Here is a 13,397-nt window from a genome sequence, read left to right on the forward strand (position 1 = left end):
TCAAGGTTTTTGCTTGTACAGTTTACGGACCGCCATGTCCGCTCATTATTAATACTCAGGGTATTAATTATCACAAATTTGTTTTGCTGTATTGTGGTCCAACCAAATTGGACTGTTGTGCATTTTCGCCATCGCGGGTGAGACAGCAACTGAGTTCATCCATTAAAGAGTCAAATAACAAGGGACTTTTACGAGCCCCGCTCGTAAAACCGCGTCTCTGAGTGATGAACACGGCTGCTTTATCTCCAGCTATCGCGAAATCAGCTTTCGGGCTGTCACTTAATCATCTCTCTCTCTCTCTCTCTCTCTCACTAACCACACTGACACACACACACACTCTGTCACACACACACCTTATGTGTTATAGGATTCTTTTTATTTCCATATCTAATCATATCACTGTTTAGTTTGTAGTTGTAGGTCAGAAGTTTATTGACTGCATCGTATTAATTATTAATTGATATTACTGCATAAATAAACCTTGTTTATATTACAAAGAGAAGTGTTTTTGTTTGTTTTGCATACGCCTGTGTCATGCTGACGGGATGTCAGTGCTCGTATTCAAACCTTCATTCATTGTTTTTTTTTCCTGAAAATCGATATTCTTCGGATGTCGATTTTCCTAAGAAAACAATCTAATATTGAGACTGTTTTACTATTCGATTTTTAGTCCCTGATTCCAGGGTGGTGCCCCGTCAATGATAATCCTTATTAATATTCTATTGATTTTTGATAATTGATAATTATCTTTGATTGAATTTGAATGATCAATAAGCTAGTGTTAATTTTAATGTTTCATCGACATTAACAATTAACGATTACCTTTGATAACTGTTGATTTAAAGGATAAAAAAAAAGCTAACATTGATTCTCATCAATGTTCTATTGATTTTAATAATTAATAATTATCTTTGATAACTATTAATTATTGCTAATAACCAAACTTGCTCCTAAATGTAGCACACTACATTTACTGGAGTCCCATATGAGGTTTTAATGAGTTAGATCCAATTAATTAATTTAAATATTGATTAATAACTAGTAATACTGATCTAAACAACCAGTAAAGCCCTACATTAATAATTGGTGCCCCGTGTGAGGCATCCTACGTGCCAGTTCTGTCACAGTGTGTATGCATAAGAATCCAAAGTAATAACTTGAAATCCTTACTTCAAAGTTTGGTTCTGTTTGACAATTTACTTCTCACAACTTGCCAAACATAAGCCAGTGTGGTGTGAAAGTGCTCTTAAGAGTGAATTAGGGGTTGGTAAATTTACTATAGTCTGCTTAAAACCTGCTGTTGTTGTTATTTAACTCCTAACGCTTTCATCTAAATGTTACAGAGAGGTGCCAAGTCACTTCATTGACGTCCACCAAAGAGAGAACGCAGTGAAATTTGCACATTACATAACAGTAGACCGTAAGCCACAGGTCGAAGCCTCTCAACTGTGCTTTCGTGTTAGCCTTATATCAACTGTAAAACAACAAGCTGTCAGAGCCACTATCACAAGAATTTTTACGGCCCCAATAAAATGAGTCACCAATCGCCCTGCGTGATTGGAGCTAAAGCTCCACAGAGGTTAGTCGACCCAGCACTGCAAGATGTAGTTGCTGCTGTCCTCCGTCTCTCCATAGAGGAGAGAAATAACCTTAACGGCTACAATATTAGTCGTTGTGATGAAGCATTGCAGGAACTAGTTGATTATGTCAACAACCCAGTCGGGAAGCCAATGCGCACAATCCTGGACCTTGTGGGCCAAATGTTCCTTCTTCATCACCGCAAAACCCAACTGCAAACCGCCGAGCACCAGGCCCAGCTCGCACAGCTGCAGAGCAGCTATCAAGCGGTGCAGAATGAAAATCTCAGCCTGCACCAAGAAATTAGGTGCACTCAAGCTGAGAAAGTCCAGGCACAAGAAGATAATGCCCGGATGCAGGAGGAAAACGAAGCCCTGCGCAGGCAGCTTCAAGCTGCCCAGCTAAGAGTAGAGTCAGATCAGGTAAGTGCAGCTGAAACGCACCACACGACATCTGACATAGAAGAGGGCTCCCTTTTTAGCGATACGCGTAGAAATGTGCCCCTGAGAAACCCAGGAACACATGCTAGGAGCCGAGCTGCCCCTAGTGGTACAGTCTCTGACTTCGTCCTCCAAGACACCTTTCAAAATCCTCCAGCGGCCCGCTGGTTGGATGCAGGTGCCCCTCCTTATAGTTGCCCTCCTCAGTCATTTTTCAGTCACGCCACCGTGTGTTTCAAACCGACTGATTCCACACCACGAAGGGGGGACGATTATTTTCAAGCCCAGAGTGGTGTAAGCGGCTCGAATATCCCATTAGCCAGGGAGCTGTACGCAACCCGGTGTCCACCCCCACGCGTTGACTGGACTCCTTCCCCACCACGAAGGGGAGGAAGTTGTCCTCATCGCTATAGCAATCCGAGTGACTATGATGTTTCAGATGACTCGGACGACCCGTGGTCATACCGACACCAACGTTTGCGCATCCGACAACTCGAGTCCCTCGCAGGGGACATAGAACGCTTTGACCCAAATAATCGAGATTCAAACATCGACAATTATCTTAGGGAAATTGAGCACTGCCTGATTGATTTGCCTTGCGCTTCGTCGCGCGAAAAACTCAAGCTCATATGGAAGACCACGGTAAGGAGTGTCCATGCGTTCATGGAAACGCTACCGACTGGTACACGAAACCGCTACTCAGCTCTGTGTAAAGCCCTACGCGAGGAGTATTCGCTGTATATCGACGAAGCCTCCGCTACCATAGCTGCTTTCGCCATCACCCAGAAGAGGCACGAGCCTCCGCGTGAGTATTATAGACGCCTGAGAACCACGTACTTCCAAGGAAGTAACGCACCAGGTCTGGAGGAGGAACGAGCTTTCAAGTCTCTTTTCCTTCACAACCTCCACGAGTGCGTGCGATATGACGTCACGATGCACTGCAGAATGGGCAACCCCACCATGCAGGAAATCAGAAGATACGCGCAACTGGCATGGGAGACACGAGTGCGCCCTGCCTGAGGGCACGACGGTGACGCCAGAGCCCTGGGGATCCAAGCCTCATATGCAGACCTAGTGCTTGAAGGCAACGAAATGCCTCACGTTAAGGTGAATGCTAGAACAGGACCCCAAAGGTGGCGATCACCCCGCCAGCAGGATAGGCAACAGAACCAGGGGGGTGGTGACCAGACACACCCCCAGGGTCACGGCAGGCCTAAACAACAAAATGTTCGCCGGCCGAAAAGAAATGCGTGTTTCGAACGAAAACCCAAACAAGAAGGTGAGTGGGTAGGCAAGGTTTCAAATCCCCTCAGAGAACAAGATTTGAGAGAGGAAATGGAGGATATAAGGAGACGCTTGACTGAGTTAGTAACTAAGCTTGACGTGCTCCGTTGTTCACCAGGTCCGTCGACCTCCTCAAAGGAACACGGCGCTGAAACCTTGTCAGTATGACTAGACGATGTACCCCCTCCCATTAACGCCAAAGTTTACTTTGTAGCTCGGGAAAAGGGGAACAGTGTCCAAGTTGCTCCCCAAAACAGTCACTCCTAACATGCCACACCCTCCTTTTCTGACCTTCTTGGGCGATCTGTACCGTAAGGGCAACGCCTGACACATGGGTCATTCAACTCCCACGCACTACTCAACACCGGTTCCGAAATAGTCTAATGGGTTCCAACACCTTCGCAGAGGTGGCTAGAGCAAAGCTCTCCCTTGGCAAACCGTTATAGACAGAGACCTGCAACGTAAGCATCACAAGCTACACGCAAGATAGGTCGTCTATCACAAAACGGGCCTGGATTGACACCTTTCAAGGGATGATGCTAACAGACCCTGTTTACATATGTCCCATTAATACGGAACCACTGTTAGTTGGCCAGGACCTACTGAACCGATTGGCTCCGCTCATTGACTGCCGTCGTGGACACGTGGGCTCAGGTTGACATACCGAGACCACTTGGTCCAGAAAACAGTTTGCCAGCTTCAGATACACACGTCGCCATCGTCCAAAAATCCAGCAGAGACAACGACTCCAATAAGAACAATTACAGGGCCTGGGTAAAACCCTTCAGGGTACTATAGTCACTGTAAATTTGCAATCCGTTCTTATCAATAACACTTTGCACACTTTAGGGACTTTGTCAGAGAAAACAACTTATGGGTGTATCGTTAGAGATCTAATGCAGGACCTCCTCAGGGAAATTAGCTCCTCAGTCAACAGTCTGAGTGGTGGAAGGATTCCAGCTTACCTGGTCTCCCTAGACCTTTTCGAACAAATCCTTAGATCTGTTACTATCTCCATTGTGCAACCTTCACAGATACACATGGCATATAGTTTGGCATTGACATTCCAATCCATGTAAATCCTCAGAACCTCAAAATAGGATTTATCCTCAATCTACTGTCATAGGCAGAATATATATAGACTAAAATCTGTATTTAATGTTGGTTTTCAGAGAGGTAATGCACACATTCACCTCAAAACACCACCAACACTCGCCTACCATGATGAGGACCCCTCGCTCTACCTTATCTCTAAACTAAACATGTGTACCAAGACAAAGTACATTCATTGGGTTTGTCAAAACGCAACCCCTTTGTTAGAGAGGTGACTAACTACCTCTGCGGCCAAAGAGCCGAATTCCATGAACAAGTGTCATGATAGCATGTCCATCAAAGATGAAGGAACAGAGACAAAGGTAGAGCGAGCAGGCAGTCGCTGGCTCGTTAACACACCAGCCACCGAAGTCATACAACTGCCATGATACAGCCACTAAACTAAGGCCACTAAACTAAGGCTACCAAACCAAACGTGTTCTTAATGGTTCCCCAAAGAGCCATCGTGCACACTGACGATATTGTCCTCCATCATCTCAACGTCAACAAACATGACGCAGAAATTGAGACCATGGACGCATTTAGAGGTCACAGCCCCACCGTTGATGACACCCTTCAACAGCAGCTTCAGGCTGAAGGGATGGAATTAGTGAAGTTCAGTCTCAAACCGACTGGCTTGACCACTATGTTTCATAGTCACATAAGCAGATCGTCATCTTACCAAGAACACCCTATCAGTTTGGTTGCCCTCTGGCTCCTCCTTAGTGGTTGGATCATCGCAATTATTGCACACGCCATGTACAGGTACATTCAACACCTACAGGCCAGACTGGACTCACTTCTCATACAGCCGTGTTTTACACACCAGTCTGAGCCCATCACACAGGTTAACTCCATCATTTCCAAGGATAAGCCTTTTAACCTTTAACCCTCCTTTCCTCTAACATTTTGTTCCTAGTAACCAATGTCAGGTTCTACTTTGATTTTGTGTTATGACCAAAGAACAACAAAGGATTGTGTTATGGTTAATGCTGTGCCTTCCAATAACTTGAAATGTTTATGTGTGATGAATGTAGTTTTAGAATTAGCTAGAAGTTCTATGCCCAGATGTGCCTCAATCTCTGTCCAGACGATAAAACCTCTGTGAACTCTAATGAACTGTATGGACTGTGCAACCATTTCTCTTTCCTATCAGGAATACATGGATGGCGTAACCCACAGGTTACTGTGAACCGACAAGAACTGTTCGGCCCTTCAGTTGCTCTAAAGATGCTGGACAACAACCAACTCTTCAGAACAAAGGGGGGAGTGTTGGGCCTCATGTATTCAGATAGAAGACAGAGGCAGGCTAACAGTCATGAAAACATAACTCAAGCCCCCACCTTCTAAGTCGTAAATTTTACTGATAAAAATCGCGCCAAAATCAAACAAAGGGAGTCCAAAACAGACTACAAATCCATGAAGCCTTGCCCTCTAAAGGATCGAGCTCTCAACTCCTATTGGATGAGGCACACCACAGAACGTCCCTCAAACATGACATCATCAGGACTTCAAATAATTCTGAAATGCTTCCAGAGTTGCTTCCAGCGACTTTGTTCACTGCACACGGACGTAGCTTTTTGCTGCTCTCTGGTGCAACCTCGTGGCTTAAGGAAGTAATGTCCGACTTGAAACTGTAGCCATACGATCTCCATCTCGCTGGACGAGTTGAGATTACTCTGTGTTCAACCGAACACTCTAACGGATCCGAAGGAGACAGCTGAGCAATTCGCATCTTCATCTGTTGGCCTACAGAAGTGAAGAGATTAAAGATTTCTCTTCCATCTTCAATCAAGTCCACATTTCTGAGTTCTCCGCCAGCCCGCCGAGAATCAACAGCCGTACCGCCCGCCGACAGCACGAGGAAACGGCCCCCGTCATCACCCGAGCCTCAAGGAACCGGGTCAAAGTTAAATGATGGAGGAAAACACATTCTACCTGTGTCCTCATGCGATTCAAGTAAGAGGTTTACGTCTGGGCAGAGATAGAATATTATAGTGTGTTATTCTTGTGTTTCAAGGTTTTTGCTTGTACAGTTTACGGACCGCCATGTCCGCTCATTATTAATACTCAGGGTATTAATTATCACAAATTTGTTTTGCTGTATTGTGGTCCAACCAAATTGGACTGTTGTGCATTTTCGCCATCGCGGGTGAGACAACTGAGTTCATCCATTAAAGAGTCAAATAACAAGGGACTTTTACGAGCCCTGCTCGTAAAACCGCGTCTCTGAGTGATGAACACGGCTGCTTTATCTCCAGCTATCGCGAAATCAGCTTTCGGGCTGTCACTTAATCATCTCTCTCTCTCTCTCTCTCTCACTAACCACACTGACACACACACACACTCTGTCACACACACACCTTATGTGTTATAGGATTCTTTTTATTTCCATATCTAATCATATTACTGTTTAGTTTGTAGTTGTAGGTCGGAAGTTTATTGACTGCATCGTATTAATTATTAATTGATATTACTGCATAAATAAACCTTGTTTATATTACAAAGAGAAGTGTTTTGGTTTGTTTTGCATACGCCTGTGTCATGCTGACGGGATGTCAGTGCTCGGATTCAAGCCTTCATTCATTGTTTTTTTTTTCCCGAAAATCGATATTCTTCGGATGTCGATTTTCCTAAGAAAACAATCTAATATTGAGACTGTTTTAATATTCGGTTATTAGTCCCTGATTCCAGGGTGGTGCCCCGTCAATGTTAATCCTTATTAATATTCTATTGATTTTTGATAATTGATAATTATCTTTGATTGAATTTGAATGATCAATAAGCTAGTGTTTATTTTAATGTTTCATCGACGTTAACAATTAACGATTATCTTTGATAACTGTTGATTTAAAGGATTAAAAAAAAAGCTAACATTGATTCTCATCAATGTTCTATTGATTTTAATAATTAATAATTATCTTTGATAACTATTAATTATTGCTAATAACCAAACTTGCTCCTAAACGTAGCACACTACATTTACTGGAGTCCTATATGAGGTTTTAATGAGTTAGATCCAATTAATTAATTTAAATATTAATTAATAACTACAGAAATAATTAATAATTATTTCTGTAGTTATTAATTAATATTTAAATTAATACTGATCTAAACAACCAGTAAAGCCCTACATAAATAAAATGTGATTTGCAAATATACAATGACATTCACGTTTGTGTAAAGGCACGTATTTATTTGTGTATCTGAACATTTGTGGATTCTGAAACATTCCTCACAGTGAGACAACACAGCAATCAAAAAATAGGTGGACTACAGTTTCTGGGTATATAAGCGTTGGACTGAGGTTGGCAAACATATTAAAGCTAGCGGCAGCACATCACGTCTGTTTGAATCATCACTTGAGACACAGCTTCAGACAAAAACTGTACTGTAGTCTGTGGCTGGCTTGATTATAAAACAAACAAAACTCTGATATCACTCACTATTTAGGAAGAATAGTATGTCAGGGTTCCCATACATCATGGAAAACCTGGAATTTTGCAATGGAAAAGTCATGAAAAATACCTAAATGTCCTGGAAAATAATAATTTGTCCTGGAAAATATTTCAGTATAATAAAATGGTTTGACTGTGTTGCTAGCAAGGTTTCCATTACATATACAAAAACATGGTAGATCGGGACTCGGAATAGGGGTCAAATACACAAATACGTATCGTTTTGTCACTGCCGACAGCTGCACATTGTGAATCAACCAACATCAACAGTTAAGGAAGCTTACACCCTCATGATTGATTACAGCAGCAGCCAATCATGTGCTTGGAAATCACGGTCCAACCGAGGCAGATCGCTTGATTGTTTACAGCTACGGCCAATCGTGTGCTTGGCTAGAGTAGTGTATGCACAGTGAGAAGTGGCACTCGTGAAACTTCTCAATCATAAACAAACGGAATGACCTGGTACATGTACCGACTGATTGACTGAATGAGTGGGGCATGTCTCATCATTTATTTTAATAAATTATTAATTTAGCATTTCCGAGTATCCAGAGAACCCAGTTATTAAACTACAGTAATTACATTTACCAAAAAAAATAAAAACAACTCTAAGACCTAAACATAAATGAGTCCTCTTTTTATTTTCTAAAATCAAAGAAATTGCCATTTTTTTCTCTTCCAAATAAATGTTTTCAGTGTTTATTGTGCAAAGCGCCACTTGACGCTGGCGTTGAACGGAGCATTGATGCCTCGACTCATGAAATGAAGAAAGGACATTATTAAAACTGAAAATTATTTTTATTATGCTATTATTGTTGTCTTTTCTGATAAAAGTCATGCTCAGCAGTTTAAATACTGTAGGAAAATGATACAGTAGATCTGCTTTGTTCTTATAATGCTAAAACATTCTACTGAAGTCAGTAGATTTGACATGCAAATTTTAATAAAGGAGAAGGTAAGGACGTTATTGATATTATTATTATTAGACTATTATTGTTGTCTTTTTGGATAAAGTCATGCTCAGCTGTTCACAAACTGAACAGAAATTATAGATCTGCTTTGTTCTTATAATGCTTAAATACCATAAAGTCTCTTGGCATATTTCGGTCGTGAACATCTCAAAATGATTCAGTGACTCACTCATAGAACATAAGACGCTCATTTGTCACCACCTAGTGGCATCCTTTGAAGTGGTCACTAAACTAATCAATTAATTAAACTGAACAAATTTGTGAAACAGAAGCAAGCCACACCAAATACCCTTTATTTTTGCAGCTAATTCTGCACAGTTGTGCAGATAATTTTCTATTCTTGAATCATTAAAATAGCTTAAGTTGGTGCTTTTAGCTTATTCTTTAAATAACCCCGGAAAACATGTTCGTGGATCAGTGATTGTCTCACCTTTTTTGCCCCTCATGAGTTTGCATCCTTGTGAGTTATAAACTTTAGACAACGATGACAGACAGACCACTGATTTTTAAAAAAAAAAAAAAAATTCACACTGGGTTGTTAGCGTGGTGATTTGGCCTTATTACCTCGGGATGTGAATTAATTTTCAGTAACTCAACGATCAGAGTCAGCTTATACCGCAGTTACCACATGTAGGATGCAGAAAACAAAGAATCTAGTCGTAAAATTGGCACCAGCAATAAAACTCAGAATGTCATGGAATACGACATATTTGGACGAAAATGAATGTTTGAATGTACAATTAATCAAATTAAAATTGTGATATGTCCTGGCGTGATAATTAAACTACAAAAGTCTCTGATTTAATTGAGTAATTAAATAATCTGCAAGTGATGCACACTTTAAAATGAATGTGTAGAGACGGCCACTCATACACTGAAAACACCTCATCATGATCATCACACGTGCTTTTGTGTATGTAAGATGACAGAGACCGAGAGCACTCTGAAGTGCACAGCACATACAGACTATGTATTTATTAAATTGAATCACAGCTTTACAGGGAATAATAATCACACTGGGCTATGGAGCAAACTGCTTATCTGGAGGTGAGAAACTACAGTCAAAAACAAACAGAAATGCAAAATAAAAGATCAATTTAAATGGACTCGTGTTTAGTTTAAATATTACACTTGTTGGGCGCATAAAATGTCCTGGAAATGTCCTGGAAATTTGTGCCTTGAAAAGAGTAGGAACCCTGTATGTGAATTGGGACACAGCACTTATCTGCTATAGGTATTAAGAGTCTCTCTCTCTCTGTTGTAAAAGGGCAAGGGAGTCGGAGAGAGTTTAGAGAGTCAAACTATCACTGAAGAGGAGTGTGTTGCTGACGCTGAAGGTGAGTTTCACACAGACTAGCAAATATACTGTATAACCTCACTGTAGCAGACTTACACTTGACTGCACAGGTCACTGTGTTTCAAAACTGATCTCGGGTAACTCTCAGTCATCAGAAGTCAAGTCATTTTTATTTGTATAGCGCTTTTCACAACACACATCATTTCAAAGCAGCTTTTCAGAAAATCATGCATTAACATAAAATGAAACTGTAATATCTATAATGTCTTAGAGTGATCATTGTGTAGTTTGATTAAATATGATTGTAAATTGTGTATAAAAATAAATAATTAAATAATTAAATAATAATTGTATTTATAACCCCAGTGAGCAAGCCGAAGACAACTGTGGCAAGGAACACAAAACTCTATAAGATGTTGGTTAATGGAGAAAAATAACCTTGGGAGAAAACAGGCTCACTGTGGGGGCCAGTTCCCCTCTGGCTAAATAGCATGAATATAATGCCAATATTAGTTATTTGTGTGCAGTGCAAGTCATGGTTTAAATTTAGTAAACTAAGTAAGTGTTAAGTGTCAGTGTTTAAACAAAGTTTTTGTATAAACTGTAAGATTTACGACTAATGTCTTTGAAGTTTATCCTGTATTACCTCCAGAAGTTCACATAGATGCATTTTTCTTTGTTAGTTGGCTGATGAATGCTTTTGTTGACAATTAATTGATAGTCTATGTATTCCATTTCAAGAGTGTAGTCCAAGGTGATGCAGGCAGAGATCAGTGAGGTGCATCGCAGTTCAACTAGCGGATCATTTCGGTGAGGTCTATCCTAAGTCCAAGGTTCATGCAGTGGCATATGAAGTATCCCATGGCTGGAGTTGGCATCAGTTCATCCTCTGAAGTCCACCGTAATAGACTGAAGTTATGTCTGGCTGGCACCGGCTGCATTTAGTCATCATCACTCAGAGACACGTAGCAGTGGAGTCCGACACCATGCAGGAACGGAGCTGGATCTGGCCGGCTCTGGTAACCTTGGGATATGAATCCCAAGGCTGAGACAGAGAAACAAATAAAATAATATTAGCGTAGATGCCATTACATTTTTTGCAGAGTTATAGATCATGATAAATGTTTCTGATTCTGGCAGACCTAACCAAAACAGCCTAATTGTGAGTTGAAGGATAAATTAGGTGTATGCCTGGCTAAATAGATGAGTCTTTAGTCTAGAGTTAAACTGAGAGAGTGTGTCTGTGTCCCGAACAGTGTTAGGGAGACTATTCCATAGTTTTGGAGCCAAATATGAAAAGGATCTACTGCCTTTTGTGGATTTTGATATTCTAGGAACTATTAACAGGCCAAAGTTTTGCGATCATAATGAATATGATGGAATATAGCATGGTAGAAGATCATTTAAGTATTGCGGAGCTAGACCATTCAAAGCTTTGTAAGTAGTTAACAGAATTTTCAAATTAATACGAATTTAACAGGTAGCCAGTGTAACGACATTGGAAATTAGATTTTCAAAGGACAGATTGGTATCAAATATAACACCTAACTTCTTCACTATAGAAGACGATGTAACAGTGCATCCATTGAGTGTCAAATTACAGTTTAGCAGCTTATTTTTAGAGGTTTTTGGTCCAATACTTAGTTCCTCTGTTTTGTCTGAGATGCTCGTCGGGTGATGGTTTATCTGTGGATCGAGGCTCAAACTGATGAGAGTGTTTTTCTTCCACCATTATGTGCTGAAAATAAGTTTCTGGGAACTTTCATGTGCTTTAGAGAACACTCGGTTTAGTCTATGTCATCAAAATGTTTTGTGGGAAAGGTGACATCATAAACTCAAATCAGCTAGTTTGCCACACTTGCCGATGGTGGGTGAAACTTTACCAGTCATAAATATTTTTATAGGCCATGAAACTGTATTTTGCATAATTTCATTAAAATGTTTGTCCCTATAGTAATGGAATTATTTAGTATATTTAAATTACGTATTTATATTTTTTTCTTGTATATTTGCAGCAAACAAATACTCATGTTTACACCACATCTGACCGTGGTTCAGATCTGAATCAGTATATACTGATGTACATTAGGTCCCAAATGTTTTGATGCTGGCTTTGAATAAAAAGGTGACTATAGGGAATAGAAAGTGACTATAGAAGTTAAATTGTTAATGCTGAAGCATAGATTTAAGACTGTAAGTACAAAGCAATTAAAATTTAATTTAACAAAATATGAAAAATTTGTTATGAACATAGTTTTGCAAAGAAACATTAATTGTACATTTGTGAATTAGATGTACTGTATATATGTGCAAAAATGAGAGACTGCATGTGCAATGTTGTTGGCATGCAGAGGTAACATGAATTCAGCCACTGCATGCATTTTTCACATGACATTAGCTAGAAAGAACCAACAGTCAGCAGTGTATCTGGCACATTTGGAATAAGTGGCTAAAGGTGCTGCGCAGTGAGCATGTGCATATTTGTTTATGATGGATTCAAAAATAATAATGCACACCCCTGTTTTAATGGTAAACTATTTATACATCATGTTAGTATTTGTTGTAAATAATAATAAAAAAAAATAATTGTCCCCAAACAGGATCATTTTCATTGTATTGCAGTAATGAGAATCTAATGAGAATAATAGACATCAAGAATATTGAGAATTACGGAAAAAAACACAAAAGCAAAACCTACAAAAGACACAGTACAGTAATTAATATATATATTATTATTATTATTTGCATTAGTAATATATTTTTAAGTTATATTAAAAATATTTTTTGTTATAATAATAAAAAAATGTAACAATGAAAAAAAAAGGTCATAAAATAAGCTTAATTTTCTAGATGCAAAATATATATTTTTCTAATTAAAAAAAATCACAAGAATCTCTCCATCTCTCTATAGCTGTCTCTCTTGCCGACAGTGAAAGATCAGAGGATAGAGTCAGTTTAAAGGTGAGTGATTACAGTACTTCTCCTTTATTATTTATTATATAAATAATCCAAATTACTCCATATCATTTTAGCAAATGTCATTTGTGGCCCTCAATTGTCTCTCAGTTAGGTTGTTGTCACTCTGTTTTCTGTCTGTCTTTTATCATTTCCTCCACCCTTTATAAGTTGCTCTCTCCCCAAAACAACTTTCGAGTTTTTCTATTTTTATTTTTTATTTTTTTATTTTGGTTCTGCAAATGAAGGATATGACTTGTTATGTGCATAATAATTCATGTGAATTTCATTTAGCACATCTCTTCAAAGACAGTGTCACCTT

At 39.7% G+C, this 13,397-nt stretch overlaps 1 protein-coding gene across 1 annotated transcript in view; it reads left to right on the top strand.

The window, feature by feature from the left end:
• Nucleotides 1-13,397, top strand: part of LOC127427125 (SH3 and cysteine-rich domain-containing protein 2-like) — an 83,105-nt gene that overhangs the window by 56,131 nt on the left and 13,577 nt on the right. Inside the window, exons 6-7 of the mRNA XM_051674521.1 lie at nucleotides 10,091-10,160; nucleotides 13,032-13,081. Of these exons, the coding sequence (XP_051530481.1) occupies nucleotides 10,091-10,160; nucleotides 13,032-13,081 (120 nt within the window). The remainder of the gene's footprint in view (nucleotides 1-10,090; nucleotides 10,161-13,031; nucleotides 13,082-13,397) is intronic.

Source organism: Myxocyprinus asiaticus, chromosome 36, assembly GCF_019703515.2.
Source record: "Myxocyprinus asiaticus isolate MX2 ecotype Aquarium Trade chromosome 36, UBuf_Myxa_2, whole genome shotgun sequence".
In the NCBI taxonomy this organism is placed as follows: Eukaryota; Metazoa; Chordata; class Actinopteri; order Cypriniformes; family Catostomidae; genus Myxocyprinus; species Myxocyprinus asiaticus.